The sequence below is a fragment of the Theropithecus gelada genome, chromosome 9, assembly GCF_003255815.1.
Source record: "Theropithecus gelada isolate Dixy chromosome 9, Tgel_1.0, whole genome shotgun sequence".
NCBI lineage: Eukaryota > Metazoa > Chordata > Mammalia > Primates > Cercopithecidae > Theropithecus > Theropithecus gelada.
The window spans coordinates 47,412,643-47,427,200 of NC_037677.1; the positions used below are offsets into that span (position 1 = coordinate 47,412,643).

A 14,558-nucleotide genomic window follows, 5' to 3' on the forward strand; every position below is an offset into this window, starting at 1 on the left:
CAAAAACAATGCCACATAAAAAAAGAGTAAGGCCAGGTGCGGTGCTCACTCCTGTAATCCTGGCACTTTGGGAGGCTGAGGTAGGCAGATCACTTGAGGTCAGGAGTTCGAGACCAGCCTGGCCAACATAGTGAAACCGCATCTCTACTAAAATACAAAAATTAGCCAGGCTTGGTGGTATGCACCTGTAATCCCGGCTACTTGGGAGGCTGAGGCAGGAGAATCGCTTGAACCCAGGAGGCAGAGGTTGCATTGAGCCGAGATCGCACTACTGCACTCCAGCCTAGGTGAGAGAGCAAGACTCTCTCTCAAAAAAAGAAAAAAAGATTGAAAAGAAACACTCAAATGTACATATTGGTAATGTCTGGCAATAGAATTTTGTGTGAATCTGCTTTGTTCTTGCCTGTTATTTCCCAAATTTTCTGCCATGAGTACATTTCCATAATCAGAACATGTTTTGGCCAGGCACAGTGGCTCATGCCTGTAATCTCAGCACTTTGGGAGGCCAAGGCAAGTGGGCCACCTGAGGTCAGGAGTTTGAGACCAGCCTCGCCAACATGGTGAAACCCTGTCTCTACTAAAAATACAAAAAAATTAGCCAGGCATGGTGGCAAACATCTGTAGTTCCAGCTACTTGGGAGGCTGAGGCAGGAGAATTGCTTGAACCCGGGAGGCAAACATTGCAGTGAGCTGAGATCATGCCATTGCACTCCAGCCTGGGCAACAAGAGCAAAACTCCGTCTCAAAAAAAGAAAACAAGGTTTTGTCTTGTTTTTTAAAGTAAAACCCCTGCATTGTGATAGGTTTAGAAGTTCTCTATCTCCACAAGGCAAGCGTGTACCTACCTGTGCTCCATACTGGGTTTCTGGTAGCTGAAGTGCACATCTCAGGAACATATGTATGTACAGTAACTTATATGTTACAAAATCTCAACAGATGACTTCTGATGCACAATACCGTCTGAGTGTAGCATCACAAAAAACATTACTAAAGTGTACTAAAATAAGGTTATTTACTTCAAAATGATACATTGGACATAATCTGTATATAGAACAAAGCAAGTAACGGTAAACTTAATAAGGCACCTTTTAAACCAGATGCTGTACAAAATACATTTAGTGTGTTACATATCAAAGACAAATCTATATTTTTGGTGTTTTACAATTGCCTGATAAAACTGCTTGCTTTTACCCTTTTTTCAATGCCTATGTACAGTTTTCCCTAATGAAGCAATAATGATATTTTCATTTTATACAATATATACTACATTTTAGTTTTTAAATGGGCCAGGACAAAGGTCACTAAAAGGGCTTAAATAATTCCATAGAAAACAGAATACAGAGCATAAGCTAAAATTACAATAGTTAATCCTTTGCAAAAGCCATATTCCCACACTTTCCTTATGGGACCATCATTACACGTGGCTTCACAGGCTGCTGCCCTGGATTTTGGTTCTTAGGAACACGTCTCCTCCCTGCAGTTTCCACTGTGACTCTCACAATAGCACTTAGGCAAGAGACGAGCTGTGGCACTGCTATTTTAACACCTGACTCAAGTCAGTAATAAATATGACCACTTTTAAACACTACGAGGGCCATCATAATCTTTTTGTTAAAATAAAAATCATTTCTGCCGTTGAAAGGATTTTAGATACTTAGAAACATTTCAAAACAACATCTATGAAGTGTGTTTATGAAAGCTGCCCTGGAATAAATTATTCAATATCAAATTTGATCTTGGGCCAACTCAAAGATGCATGATCCTTTAAAAACTATAGTGCATTTTTGTTCTAAACAGAACAAAGCATCTCAAGAAAAGTATTGATTGTTAGAGTGAGTAAATCAAAATTTGGCACATTCTAGGAAAACATACTTTTAAAAAACTATAGGTCACTTTCAAAGTTTAGAAACACTTCTGGACACTGGAAAGGCAATGTAAAATATTGATTAAAATAACTTTGTGAAAATATTTCCAAAGAAATCGGATTCAAGTTTTGTACATCAGAAACTTGTTCATTATGAAACACAGTAAAAGCTTAGAATAAACAAACTGAAGGAAACCCTAATGTGCCTTTAATCCTAGAGCTATTTGCCAGCATAAAGAGAATTCACAAGGATAACTCTCTCTGAGGGTTAACTTTTCCTGTTCATAGTCAGGTAGTTTAGGTTTTTTGTTTGCTTTTATATTTTAATTACTTATAGATATCTAAATGAAGCTACACATTTAAAAACATTAAATTGCAAGTGGGACCAAATAATAGCTTCCAAGGTTTTACAAATTTACTAACTATGGTACTACATAATACTTCTTCTTGCTGGTCTATCATATTCTTTAAATATTTCACTTACTCGATGAGCTTCAGATTTAAGAATAAGAGTGGAAAGGAGAGACGAAAACTAAGTTGAATGCAAAATTTTTGTTTTTTGTTATTTACTTGCTTGTTTGTTTGAGATGGAGTTTATACTCTTTTGCCCAGGCTGGAGTGCAGTGGCACCATCTTGGCTCACTGCAACCTCTGCCTTCTGGTTTCAAGCGATTCTCCTGCTTCAGCCTCCCACGCAGCTAGGATTACAGGCACCCGCCACCATGCCCAGCTGAGTTTTGTATTTTTAGTAGAGATGGGGTTTCACCAAGTTGGCCAGGCTGGTCTTGAACTCCTGACCTTGTGATCCGCCCACCTCAGCCTCCCAAAGTGCTGGGATTACAGGCGTGAGGCACCGCGCCTGGCCACATTTTTAGATTAAGATTCCAAAGATGGCAGCATTTGCTTTTTAAAGAATATGTTATACTAGAAAATGTTTTTACTGAACAAGTTTCTAAGATTAACTCTTGATACCACTTTTACTAGACCAAGTTAATTTTAAAAAACCGTAATAGTGGTCTCATATACTGGCTGTAATTTTTTGCTTCCACATACCATTTGAACATTTCCAAGAATAAACTTTGCCTGTCTTTACATATTTTATTAACACGACAAATGATTTTAAAGATTTATGGTATCAAGTCAAAAGTAAACCAAGGTTAAGTAAATTGGGTGTTCTAAGTGCGATCATATCATATGGCAACTCAGATTAAAATATTTGTATTTCTCAGTATACATATGGGGAAAAATTCTGAAAAAGCAAGTTATTGGGTATTATCCATATGCAAATTTACTTATCTTGATGAAAACTTCAGACTTTAATTATGGTAGATGAAACTTATTAATCAAAATGGTTAAGGCAAGTTTCAAATTTGTGAAATTTGATGTGTAGACAAATTTGTAAGTTTTAACCTTAAATGATAGTCACATTTTGGTAATGGGTGGACATATGCTGATTTTCTCCTGTTTAATTTAAACCTTTTTGACAATGTTGTGACATAATCACATTTATTTTGTTATAATCAAATAAAACTATCTCACTTGATGTACTCATGAGTTGTTTGCTCAGAATAGGAGATTAATATTTAAAAGGCATTAAAGAAGTATAAGTTTATGTAAATCAGATTTCTTGAGATAACAAGGCATCTATAAAATATGTACCATTTTATTGAAGAACAGTTATACAGTGTAGCTACAGATACTGACTAGATACTAAATATTTCTGCCTGATTTTTCATTGTCTTCACAAGTTAGGGAACAGAAATCAAAAAACCAAAAATCTCAAATGATGTCGATGTCCAAAACATATTTAACAGTTGATAAATTTATAACAGCTCTGACATATAAATTTCTAATTAAAGAATCCTTTCATTTGAAAAAATTGAGATGATATTACCCTAATGAAGTTTTTGCCTGAAGTTAACAAAGTCCTGGATTTGATATATTACTTTGAATGCATTAATTCTGAAAATTCATATTTAGTTCTACTTTATAACATTTCTTCCCTTAAGGATAGGATGTGAGGTACACATGAGCTGGTTTCTACAGTATGAATGTATGTACATATATAAAGTATGGTTGTAAAGGAGTGGATGATTTGCAAATAAAGCACATTATACACAAAATATAAATAACTTCCCTTTTAAAAGTTACTGAGAATAAAGAATACAGAACACGGTTATAGGCACTTACATTGCTATCAAATGCAGGAATTCACTTCAATAAGAAGTGCTTTCTTTGTAAGCATGGTTCATGGCATTAGAAGCTCCAACTTTGGAGAGGATGCTTTCCATGACAAAAATAATAACCACAAAAAAAATGGTGGTAGAAGGAAAACAGTCCAAATTTACAGATGCTTTAAACTTCTTTTGGCCTTGGTATCAGCTTTCATGTTAAAAAATAAAGCTGGTGGGGAAGCTATCTCACTTGCAAGGTAAATGGCTTATATGAGATTGGCGAATCTTGGTCAGATATTGCATTTTTAAAGCACAAAACCACCGGCCACCAATATCTTCCTGTGCATGCATATAAATTATTTTCTTCTAATTCAAATGGCAGCAGAGGAATCCTGGCGTGCATGTGCATGGACACACACACACATTAAGGAAGGCAGGACAAACTATCATAAACTAAGCAGTATCCCAAACACATCATCATTTATAGGCTGTTTTACAAAGGTAGAATACAAACGAACTGAATGTCTCAGGTAGAAGGCAAAGTCTATTTCTCCATCTCTGCTGCACTCATTTATCTTCTTAAGGCTTTCACAGAAAGCACCGTTTTATGAACAGGCAATTCAGTACCCAGAGCTTGACTGGAGACACTAATCAGGATTGAAGTCTTGATGCAGTTCATAAAAACCCATTTAAAAAAAGGCATCAAAAACCACATTTAAAATAAAGCTGTCCATATATAAAGAATTAAGTGTTTAGAAGTTCCCAGCTTGTATTCTAATAAGAGTACTGAAACGTTTAATATTAGCAGCCTGTGAACACGTAGTGAAGAAAGAGTCTGAGAACCAAGTTAACATCCTTATTCCACTCTAATTCCACCCATGCCATGGGTAAAAACAGTCTTGCAGTCTAGAGTTTCTCCTCCGATGGTTACACCGTCAGATTTTTACATCTTGGGATTCAACCATCTTGGCAAGCGTCTTCTTAATTCTCAACGCTGTGAGTCTGGAGGCTGGATTGTGGGCCCAGCATTCTGACATTAGCTTCAAAACTGCTCGTAGACACTGAAAAGTAAAGAGATGTTTAGTGAGCAGAGAATATCTTTCGTGGCGTTTACCAATCACTTCTTCAGGGGACTGAGTTCCACTCACTTCATCACTGTTCCACCGATTAGACACAATTGGCCGCAAACGTTTGACACACACAACCTCACGCATATCTTCGTATGACGGATCACTCGGTACCATGTTGTAATATGGCAATTGGTACTCTTCCACGATCCCTGTAAGGGAGAAAACATGAGCACAAAAACAGTTGCTGGACAAAATATACCAATCTATTAAGCATCTTTTGCTAACCTATGGAACTAAAACGGATTCTTACACAAGAAAAAATACAGACATGATGATTCACTCTTAATAGCAGATGTATGTTTTTCTCTTATTTATGTCCAACTACGTCCTCTACCTCCACCAGGGATGTCATCACAACTGTGACAGAGTCCATCAACAAAGGGCATACCAATCTTCCTTACAAAATATAAGCAAGGCGAAACCAGCCATTTACCCTCAAGTATAATTATTTACTCACACGGTTGTTCCTACTAATGAATAGATTTATTATTTTTTCAGTTTGCTCTGCAGTAGAAAGACTTATGAGGTGCAGATAAGGGTTCACACAGCAGGCCTGAGACCTTCTCTTAGGAAAGGCGGCTTGCAAGGTTTGGCCTTGGCCAGTGCCTGGATACATGAATGGTAAACAGTTCCCTACATGGATATCAAACCTCCCGGAAACGGTGAGGGTGACTCACCACTCCTGGGCTGCTTGTGCAAACAATGTGGTGCGTACTGCACATCTGCTTTCCTGCTGGAATTCTGCTACATGCCAGGCAGAGGATGCCTATGTGACCAGCCTCCAGTAAAATCTCTGGGCGCCAAGTCTCTAAGGAGCTTCCCTGCACGAGAACACTTTGTATGTGTTGTCACAACTCGTAGGAGGAATGAAGCACACCCTGACTCCACTGGGACAGGACTCTGGGAAGCCTCGCCTGGTTTGCTAAAACTTGGCTGATTTTGATTTGTATCCTTTCACTGGGATAAATGTTAGCCATTGGGACAACCACATGCCGAGTCCTGTGGTCCTTCAAGTGAAATCGCACAACCTGGGGGCAGTCTTGGGGACTCTGACGTATGTGACATCTAAATTACGTAACTGCCAGCAATTGCACTCCTAGGTGTATACCCAAAAGAAAGGAAATCAGCTAACCAAAGAGATATCTGCACCCACATGTTTGCTGCAGCACCGTTCACAATAGCCAAGATGTGGAAGCAACCTAAGTGACCATCAACAGATGAACAGATCAAGAAAATGTGGCACCTATACACAACGGAGTATTATTCAGCCAGAAAAAAGAATGAGATTCTGTCTTCTGAAATAACATGGAGGAACTGGAGGTCATTAAGTAAAATAAGCCAGGCACAGAAAGACAAACTTCACATGTTCTTACTTGTGAGATCTAAAAATCAAAACAACTGAACTCATGGAGACAGAGAACAGAAGGATGGTTACCAGAGGTTGGGAAGGGTAGCAGGGGGCCAGGGGGATGTTTAATGAGTAGAAACAAAATAGAAAAATGAATAAGACCTGGTATTTGATAGCACAACGGGGGGACTACAGTTAATAATAATTTAATTGTACACTTAAAAGTAACTCAAGGACTATAATTGGTTGGTGAAACAAAGGATAAATGTCTGAAGGGACAGATATCCAATTCTCCAAGATGTGATTATTACACACAGCATGTCTGTACCAAAATAGCTCCTTATCCAATAATATATACACCTACTATATGCCCACAAAAATTAAAAAATAAAAAGTTATATAACCGGAGCCGTTATTTTTAAAATGATGGGTAAATAAACATAATCAGAAACTACTCAAACTCCTACCTCCTGTGATACAACGACGAGCCATCTCCCAAATGATCAGGCCGAAGCTGTAGATGTCAGCCATGATGTAGGGCTGGAAGTGGTTTTTATTCAGGCTTTCGTCCAGCACTTCTGGAGCCATGTAGCGTTTGGTGCCCACCCTGGTATTCAAGGGCACGTCAACTTCATTTGTGTCACTGAAACAAAAGAAAGCCAATGTCCAAGTTGAGGGCTAAGAATAAAATAGTTTATCTTGCATTTTTGTCCTATTTTATAAAAGCTTCTTTTTCTCCTTGGGGCCAGATGTATTGTGGAATTTAGCATTTTTCAGATTTTTCTTTAAATATATGCTACATACTACATGACATCCTCAGTAGAGTTGGGGCAGCACTCTTAATCAAACTCAGTACTCAGTACTGTGTCTGCAGCAAAACACTAAGTCCGATAGTCCTACTCAACTGGATAAGGGCAATACATACCTCACATCCATTCACGTCAGGTTTTGTCACTAAATAAGTTTGGTGTCTAAGAAAGAGGACAACACTGAATATAAGATAAAGTAAGGCCAGGCACGGTTGCTCATGCCTGTAATCTCAGCACTTTGGGAGGCCAAGGAGGGCTGATCACCTGAGGTCAGGTGTTTGAGATCAGCCTGGCCGACGTGGTGAAACACCGCCTCTACTAAAAATACAAAAGTTAACCAGGAGTGGTGTGCACTTGACTATAATTCCAGCTACTTGGAAGGCTGAAGCACGAAAATTACTTGAACCTGGGAGGTGGAGACTGCAGTGAGACGAGACCATGCCACTGCACTCTAGCCTAGGCAACAGAGTGAGACTCTGTCTTAAAAAAAAAAAAGACAGTAGATAATTATGTCTGAGAAGTGGTGAATATGAAAATAGAAGAGGAATCGTTTGCTTTTACCACTCTCATATGATACACTAAGGCTTTGTGACATAGAATTACATTTTCTTCTTTATGGGTCCAATCAACATAGTTCTGTTGTTAGCAATGTTTACATGATCATACTGACAATTAGTAATAATTACTCTAAAGTAGTGATCAATATATGCACTGTATTTTCTTATAGCATCTGATAAATATCTGAGCCAACAAATACTACACTGACTCACAACACTGCAACAGATTTAAATGTCCCTTACAGTTGTTTTAAAGACTGGAACTTTTATGTTACAGCCTAAAATGAATTCTGAAGTGTAACGCAGCCACTCCATTCTAGAATTACGAGATTAAAATGGTTTCAAAGGTTTTCTAAAAATTTGTAATTTCTAACACTTGCATTTGTTTTAAAATACTGACACTATCAAGTGGTGATAGAAAAATGACATCCTTATCTCTACTGCTTATGGGTGTGTAAACTAAGGCACACTCCTAAAAGAAATAATATGCAACATACCATAGTTTAATATGTATAAACTCACTGCCTCAGCAGGCCCTTCTCTAGGAATCCATCATGAAGAAATGCTTGTACAAGTGCACAAGGATCCAATATATAACATATGGATAAAATACAACAATGTTCATTAAAACCTTTTTACTAATCAACTGAAGACACCTTTAATGTTCATCAGTTGGGTCTTAAGAATAAACTACAGTACCTCCAGATAAAGAAAACTCTGCATCTATAAAAAAGAATGAGGTAGATTTACATCAGCTGAAATGGAAGGATGGCTAAGACTATATATAACAAAGGAAATCCGGCTGGGCGTGGTGGCTCACACCTGTTATCCCAGCACTTTGGGAGGCTCACTTGAGCTTAGGAGTTTGAGATCAGCCTAGGCAACACAGTGAGACCCCATCTCTACAAAAATAAAAACATTAGCTGGGTGTGGCAGTGCACGCCTGTAGTCCTAGCTACTCAGGAAGCTGAGGTGGGAGGATTGCTTGAGCCCATGAGGTCGACGCTGCAGTAAGCTATGATCATACTACTGTATTCCAGCCTGGGCAACGGAGTGAGACACTGTCTCAAACAAACCCCCCTCCCCAAAAATATATCAAGAATTATGTATAGGAGGAGTAGCACAGAATTTTTGTAAAAAGAACAAAATCCCCCCAATTATATATTTATGTTACTAAAAACTAGCACGTGTACAGTTTTAGAATTCCATTATCTTGAAGACAAATAGGGAAATATCTTTTGGAGATTAAAAAAATTTCAAAAGAGTGGGGCAAAGAACCACTAACCTGTTGAATTTAACAGCAAGGCCCAGGTCAGCAATACAGCAACTCCCATTTTTCTTGATGAGGATGTTTTTGCTCTTTAGGTCTCGATGAGCAATTGCGGGCTTTCCTTGGGTGCCATAAATTTCTGTGTGCAGGTGGCACAGACCACAGGCAGCCGAATAAGCCAATTTGAGCAGGGCTCTGGTGTCCAGTGTAGCACATTTCAGGAAGTCATAGAGAGATCCATTTTCATGGTAATCAGTAATCAAATAGAGCTGAGTCCAGGAACCTGTACCTTTAATGTCTGCCGCTATGAAACCTGTCCAGTTGATGAGTTTAAAAGGTTAGTCATTATCAGAGATGGCTAGGGAGAAGTAATGCTCATTCTAGATACTGAGAAAAACTTAGGTATCATGTGCAGATAGTGAAACTTTAATTTGCCTGACACCAAATCATGAATGTGTTACTAAAAATTTTATTTCTACATTTACACATATAACTGTACTTCTACAATAAATTTATTATAATCTTAATAATCATCAAAGTGATAATATGATTAAGAAAAAGATCACATATGCCAGGTGCGGTGGCTCACACCTGTAATCCTAGCACTTTGGGAGGCCGAGGCAGGTGGATCACTTGAGGTCAGGAGCTCGAGACCAGCCTGGCCAACATGGCGAAAACCCGTCTCTACTAAAAATACAAAAATTAGCCGGGCATGGTGGCACGTGTCTGTAGTCCCAGCTACTCTGGACGTTGAGGCAGGAGAATCACTTGAACCTGGAGGCAGAGGTTGCAGTGACTTGAGATGGCGCCACTGCACTCCAGCCTGGGCGACAGAATGAGACTCTGTCTCAAAAAAACAAACAAACAAAAAAAAAGAAAAGAAAAAGATCACGTATTATACAAATAACCTGGAGAATATTATCAACCTACATGATTCTCTAGTGGAAAAGGCTCTCAATTTCAAAGCAAAAAGTGGACACTTTAATAAAATTAAGAATGGCCAACTAAGAGTTAGCTCCTAATTAAGCCAACTCCCATTTGCCCGTCAGTGACTCATCACAGCTGCCTTTTCAGTCTGGTTCGTTGACTGCCAGGTCCACAGTCCTGCTCTTTTCCTTTCTCTCCTACCGTCGTCCCTCCAGAAAAAGGTCAGTGAGTGCTATGTACTAAGCTGAACAGTGGTCCCCCACAAAATTCATGTCTAAAATCCATGTCACCTATAAATGTGACCTTATTTGGAAAGAGGGTCTTTGCAGATGTAATCAAGTTAAGATAACTCATACAGGATTAGGGTGGGCCCGAATTCAATGACTGGTGATGTTATAAGGTGGAAATGTGGACCCAGACACCCAGGGAGAAGGCCACTTGATGACAGAAACGGAGACCAGAGTGTTGTCTATAATAAGCCAAGGAACACCAAAAATTCCTGGCAACCACCGGTAGCCAGAAGAGGCAAGGAAGGCTCCTCCCCTAGAGTCTTCAGAGACACAACAGCTCTGCCAACACCTTGGTTTTAAACTTCTAGCCTTGAAAACTGTGAGTGAATACATTTTGGAGGTTGAAGCCACCCAGTTTGTGGTAATTGATACAGCAGCCCTAGGAAACTAATACAATTGCCTGCTTGGCAATGTGCTATGCCCTCTACAAATTAAAGGGAGGAAAACAGGAGGTGAAGGGAAAAGAAAACTCAGGATAGCCAGATCGCCTTATGCACCTGACTGACCAGCTCATACCTAAATTACTTTGCTATTATTGTGTAAATGTGGAGATGGGGGGAAACACACATTAAACACAGAACATACAATGAAACTGCATGTTGGGCTGTTGGGCTTATGAAAGGGAAAAGGCATATGTTACCCTAAATCACTGCTTAAATTATCTATGAAAGACTGGGTTTTCATTACTATGGGAGTAAGTCCAATAAACTAGTATTATTTTCCATTTGAAGCTCACTGCTGTTTCTTCAGCTGGTTAGTAAAGAAACAGCTTGGTTGGCATTCCAGACTATGTTATATTTAAACCATGTATTCTACTGGGTTTCCTTTAGACAAGTGTATATAGTTGAACTCGCATGTTTTCAAAGCATATATAGAGGCTTCCACCTGCACCCCCACTAGCCTTGTCAAACGTGAAATTGACTGAATCAGTGTGTACCCACCAAGTATGTTTTCATGGCGCATTAGCACAGTTTGGTAGATTTCTGTTTCTCGAAACCAGCTGGCTTCTTCAGTGGTAAAGAATACTTTCACCGCCACTTTTTCACCACGCCATTTACCCATCCATACTTCTCCATATCGGCCTTTACCAACTTGCCGGACCATCTGAATCTGTTTGGCAATAGTTCGCTGAACCTTTACAGAAAAAAGTAAAAGGTTTGAGCTCTTGATGAAAGAAACCCATTAAGACTGGCAAAGGGATAGTCCATCTCATCAAAAAGCATAGTATACCCAACCAGCTCCAGTTAAAAACGTATAATGTACTTTTTTTTTGTTTTTTTGGATGGAATCTCGCTCTATCGCCCAGGCTGGAATGCAGTGGCCCGATCTCGGCTCACTGTAACCTTCACTTTCTAGTTTCAAGTGATTCTCCTGCCTCAGCCTCCCAAGTAGCTGGAATGACAGGCACCCGCCACCACATCCAGCTAATTTTTTTGTATTTTTAGTAAAGATGGGGTTTAGCCATGTTAACCAGGCTGGTCTTGAACTCCTGACCTCAGGTGATCCGCCCACCTCAGCCTCCCAAAATGCTGGGATTACAGGTGTGAGCCACCATGCTCAGTCATAATGTACTTTAAAGTATGAAACAATTTACAATGTATTCTGAAATTATAAACAGGTTATTCAGTGTGGCTAATGGCAAAAATCGTCATAATAATTCCCCTCCCAGTACACACAGCCATGGGGTACTCCTGGCCCGCAGACTCAGGGCTTAGGCCATATGACCTGCTTTGGATAAAAGAACAACAGCGAACGTGATGCAAGCAAAGACCTGACAAATGTTTGTGGACTGGGGTCCTGCTGCTTTGGTAACCCTGTGAACAACAAATAATGGCAGCATGAACGGTTGGCCATGCGTGTGAACTATACCACCTAGCTCTAGCTGAGCAAGTCCAACAAATGAACTGCTCCGCAGACTCACAGAATGAGAAATAATGTTTGTTGCTTCACGGCACTAAGTTTTGGGATGGTTTATTATGCAGCAAAGTCCAAATGACAGTTAAAGATCTTAAAAATCCCATCTATAAGACCCTGCAAGATCTGGCTTGGCCCCATTATTCGCTGTGACCACCCACCCACAAACCTCCTGTTTGATTTATGTCAACTTTTAGAATTCACTCAAGCTTATTCCTGTCTCTGGGTCTTTTTGAATGTCCAGTTCCCTTTACTTAGAGTGCTATTTTCTCACTTAAACACCTTCATAGCACACAAAACCTCTCAGTTGCTGCACTTCACACAATCATAACTTTATTCTTATTTACGTATATATTTGCTTGAAATCCATCCCCTGCTCACAGAATACAGGTATTTATTTGGGACAATATCAGAAGTACTTTCATATATGTTAAATAAAAGATGTATATGGATTGTTATCTTTCATTTTCAGAAGCATTAGTGATCATTCTACATTAAAAAGAACATTATGTTCCAAGTTGGAAATGCTTCTAAAATGAACTAGATTTAGTGCAAAGTTAAAGTGACTTTATGTATCATTTATTATAGAATCCTTTTGTAAATTTTGTTGTTTTTTTTGAGACAGAGTCTCGCTCCGTTGCCCAGGCTGGAGTGCAGCAGCCAATCTCAGCTCACTGCAACCTCTGCCTCCCCAGTTCAAGCGATTACCTGCCTCAGCCTCCCGAGTAGCTGGGATTATAGGCATCTGCCACCACGTCCAGCTAATTTTTGTATTTTTAGTAGAGATGGGGTTTCACCATGTTAGCCAGACTGGTTTCGAACTCCTGACCTCAAGTGATCCACCTGCCTCAGCCTGTAAGTTTTTAAGTCAAGATTTTATAATTTACATAAAATGTACCCTTTTTGGGAAAAGTGCAACAAGCCTTTGACAAATCTATATCATGTAATCACCAATACCACAATTAAAATACAGAACATTTTAATCACGTAAAAAAATTTTCACTTTTTGGCTGGGCGTGGTGGCTCATGCCTGTAATCCCAGCACTTTGGGAGGCCAAGGCGGGTGGATCACCTGAAGTCAGGAGTTCAAGACCAGCCTGGCCAACATGGTAAAACCCCGCCTCTACTAAAAAAAAAAAATACAAAAATTAGCTGGGTGTGGTGGCGCATGCCTTAATCCCAACTACTTGGGAGGCTGAGGCAGGAGTGTAGCCTTTTGTGTCTGACTTCCTTCATGTAGCATAAAATACTTCTGAAATTCACCCACTGTTACTGCTACAGGTGTTAGAAGTTGTTCCTTTTTACTGATGAGTAGTATTCCACTGTATGAATGTACCAGCATTTGTTTATTCATTTACCAATTAATGAGCTTTGGGGTTGTTTCCAGTTTATGTCTATTATAAATAAAACTGCTATCAACATTCACATTCAGGCCTCTGGTGTGGACAAATTTTCATACCTCTTGGGTAAATAATTAGCAGAAGGATTGCTTCATTGTACAGAAAGTATACCCTTAACTTTCCAGACAATTGTCAAACTGTTTTTCAAAATAGCTATACCATTTTGCATTCCAATCAGCAATGTATGAGATTTCTAGTTGATCTACATCTTTGTCACCACTTAATATTGTCAGTCTTAGCTATACTAGTGGATGTGTAGTAGTATCTTACTGCGTTTAATTTGTATATCCCTGTTGACGCTGAACATCTTTTCATGTGCTTGTGTGCCATTCTTTTATCTTCTCTGGGGAAGTGTCTGTTCAAATCTTCTGGCCATTTTTTTAAAAAATTAGGTTGTCTTATTGAGTTGCAAAAGTTCTTTATATATTTTGCACAAACACCCTGTATCAGATCTGTTTTGCCAATCTGTGACTTGTCTTCTCATTTTCTTAACATTGTCTTCTAAATAGCAGAAGGTTTAAATTTTGATAAAGCCTGATTTATCATTAAAAAAAATGATTTGTGCTTTTTATGTACTGAGAAGTCTGCCCAAGGTCACAATAACTCCTTTGGACATTTTCTTTTAGAGGTTTTATACTTCAACTTTTACATTTAGGACTATGCTACATTTCAAGTTAATTTTGTATACAGAGTGAGGAGGTAAGGGCTGAGATTAACTTTTTGGTAAATGGATTCCCGATTTTTCCTGCACCATCTGTTAAATGGATTGCCTTTTTCCAACTGAATTACTTGGGCACCTTTTTTTTTTTTAAATCAATTAACCGTATTAAGTGCATGTTCCTTTCTAAACTCCATAATCTGTTCCATTCATCGAT

General features: G+C 39.0%; 1 protein-coding gene across 3 annotated transcripts in view; it reads right to left on the bottom strand.

Moving 5' to 3' along the window:
- Positions 1–995: 995 nt before the first annotated feature.
- BMPR1A (bone morphogenetic protein receptor type 1A) overlaps positions 996–14,558 on the bottom strand; it is a 168,618-nt gene continuing 155,055 nt past the window's right edge. For 2 of the 3 annotated variants that reach the window (XM_025397203.1, XM_025397204.1), the window contains 5 exons: positions 11,311–11,503; positions 9,168–9,465; positions 6,984–7,159; positions 5,187–5,317; positions 996–5,099 (listed from right to left, as the gene is read on the bottom strand). In XM_025397203.1, coding sequence (XP_025252988.1) covers positions 4,974–5,099; positions 5,187–5,317; positions 6,984–7,159; positions 9,168–9,465; positions 11,311–11,503 — 924 coding nt within the window. In that variant the 3' untranslated portion in view covers positions 996–4,973. Of the gene's footprint in view, positions 5,100–5,186; positions 5,318–6,847; positions 7,160–9,167; positions 9,466–11,310; positions 11,504–14,558 lie in introns of those variants that run through there. The other variant, XM_025397205.1, reaches the window with a different exon arrangement.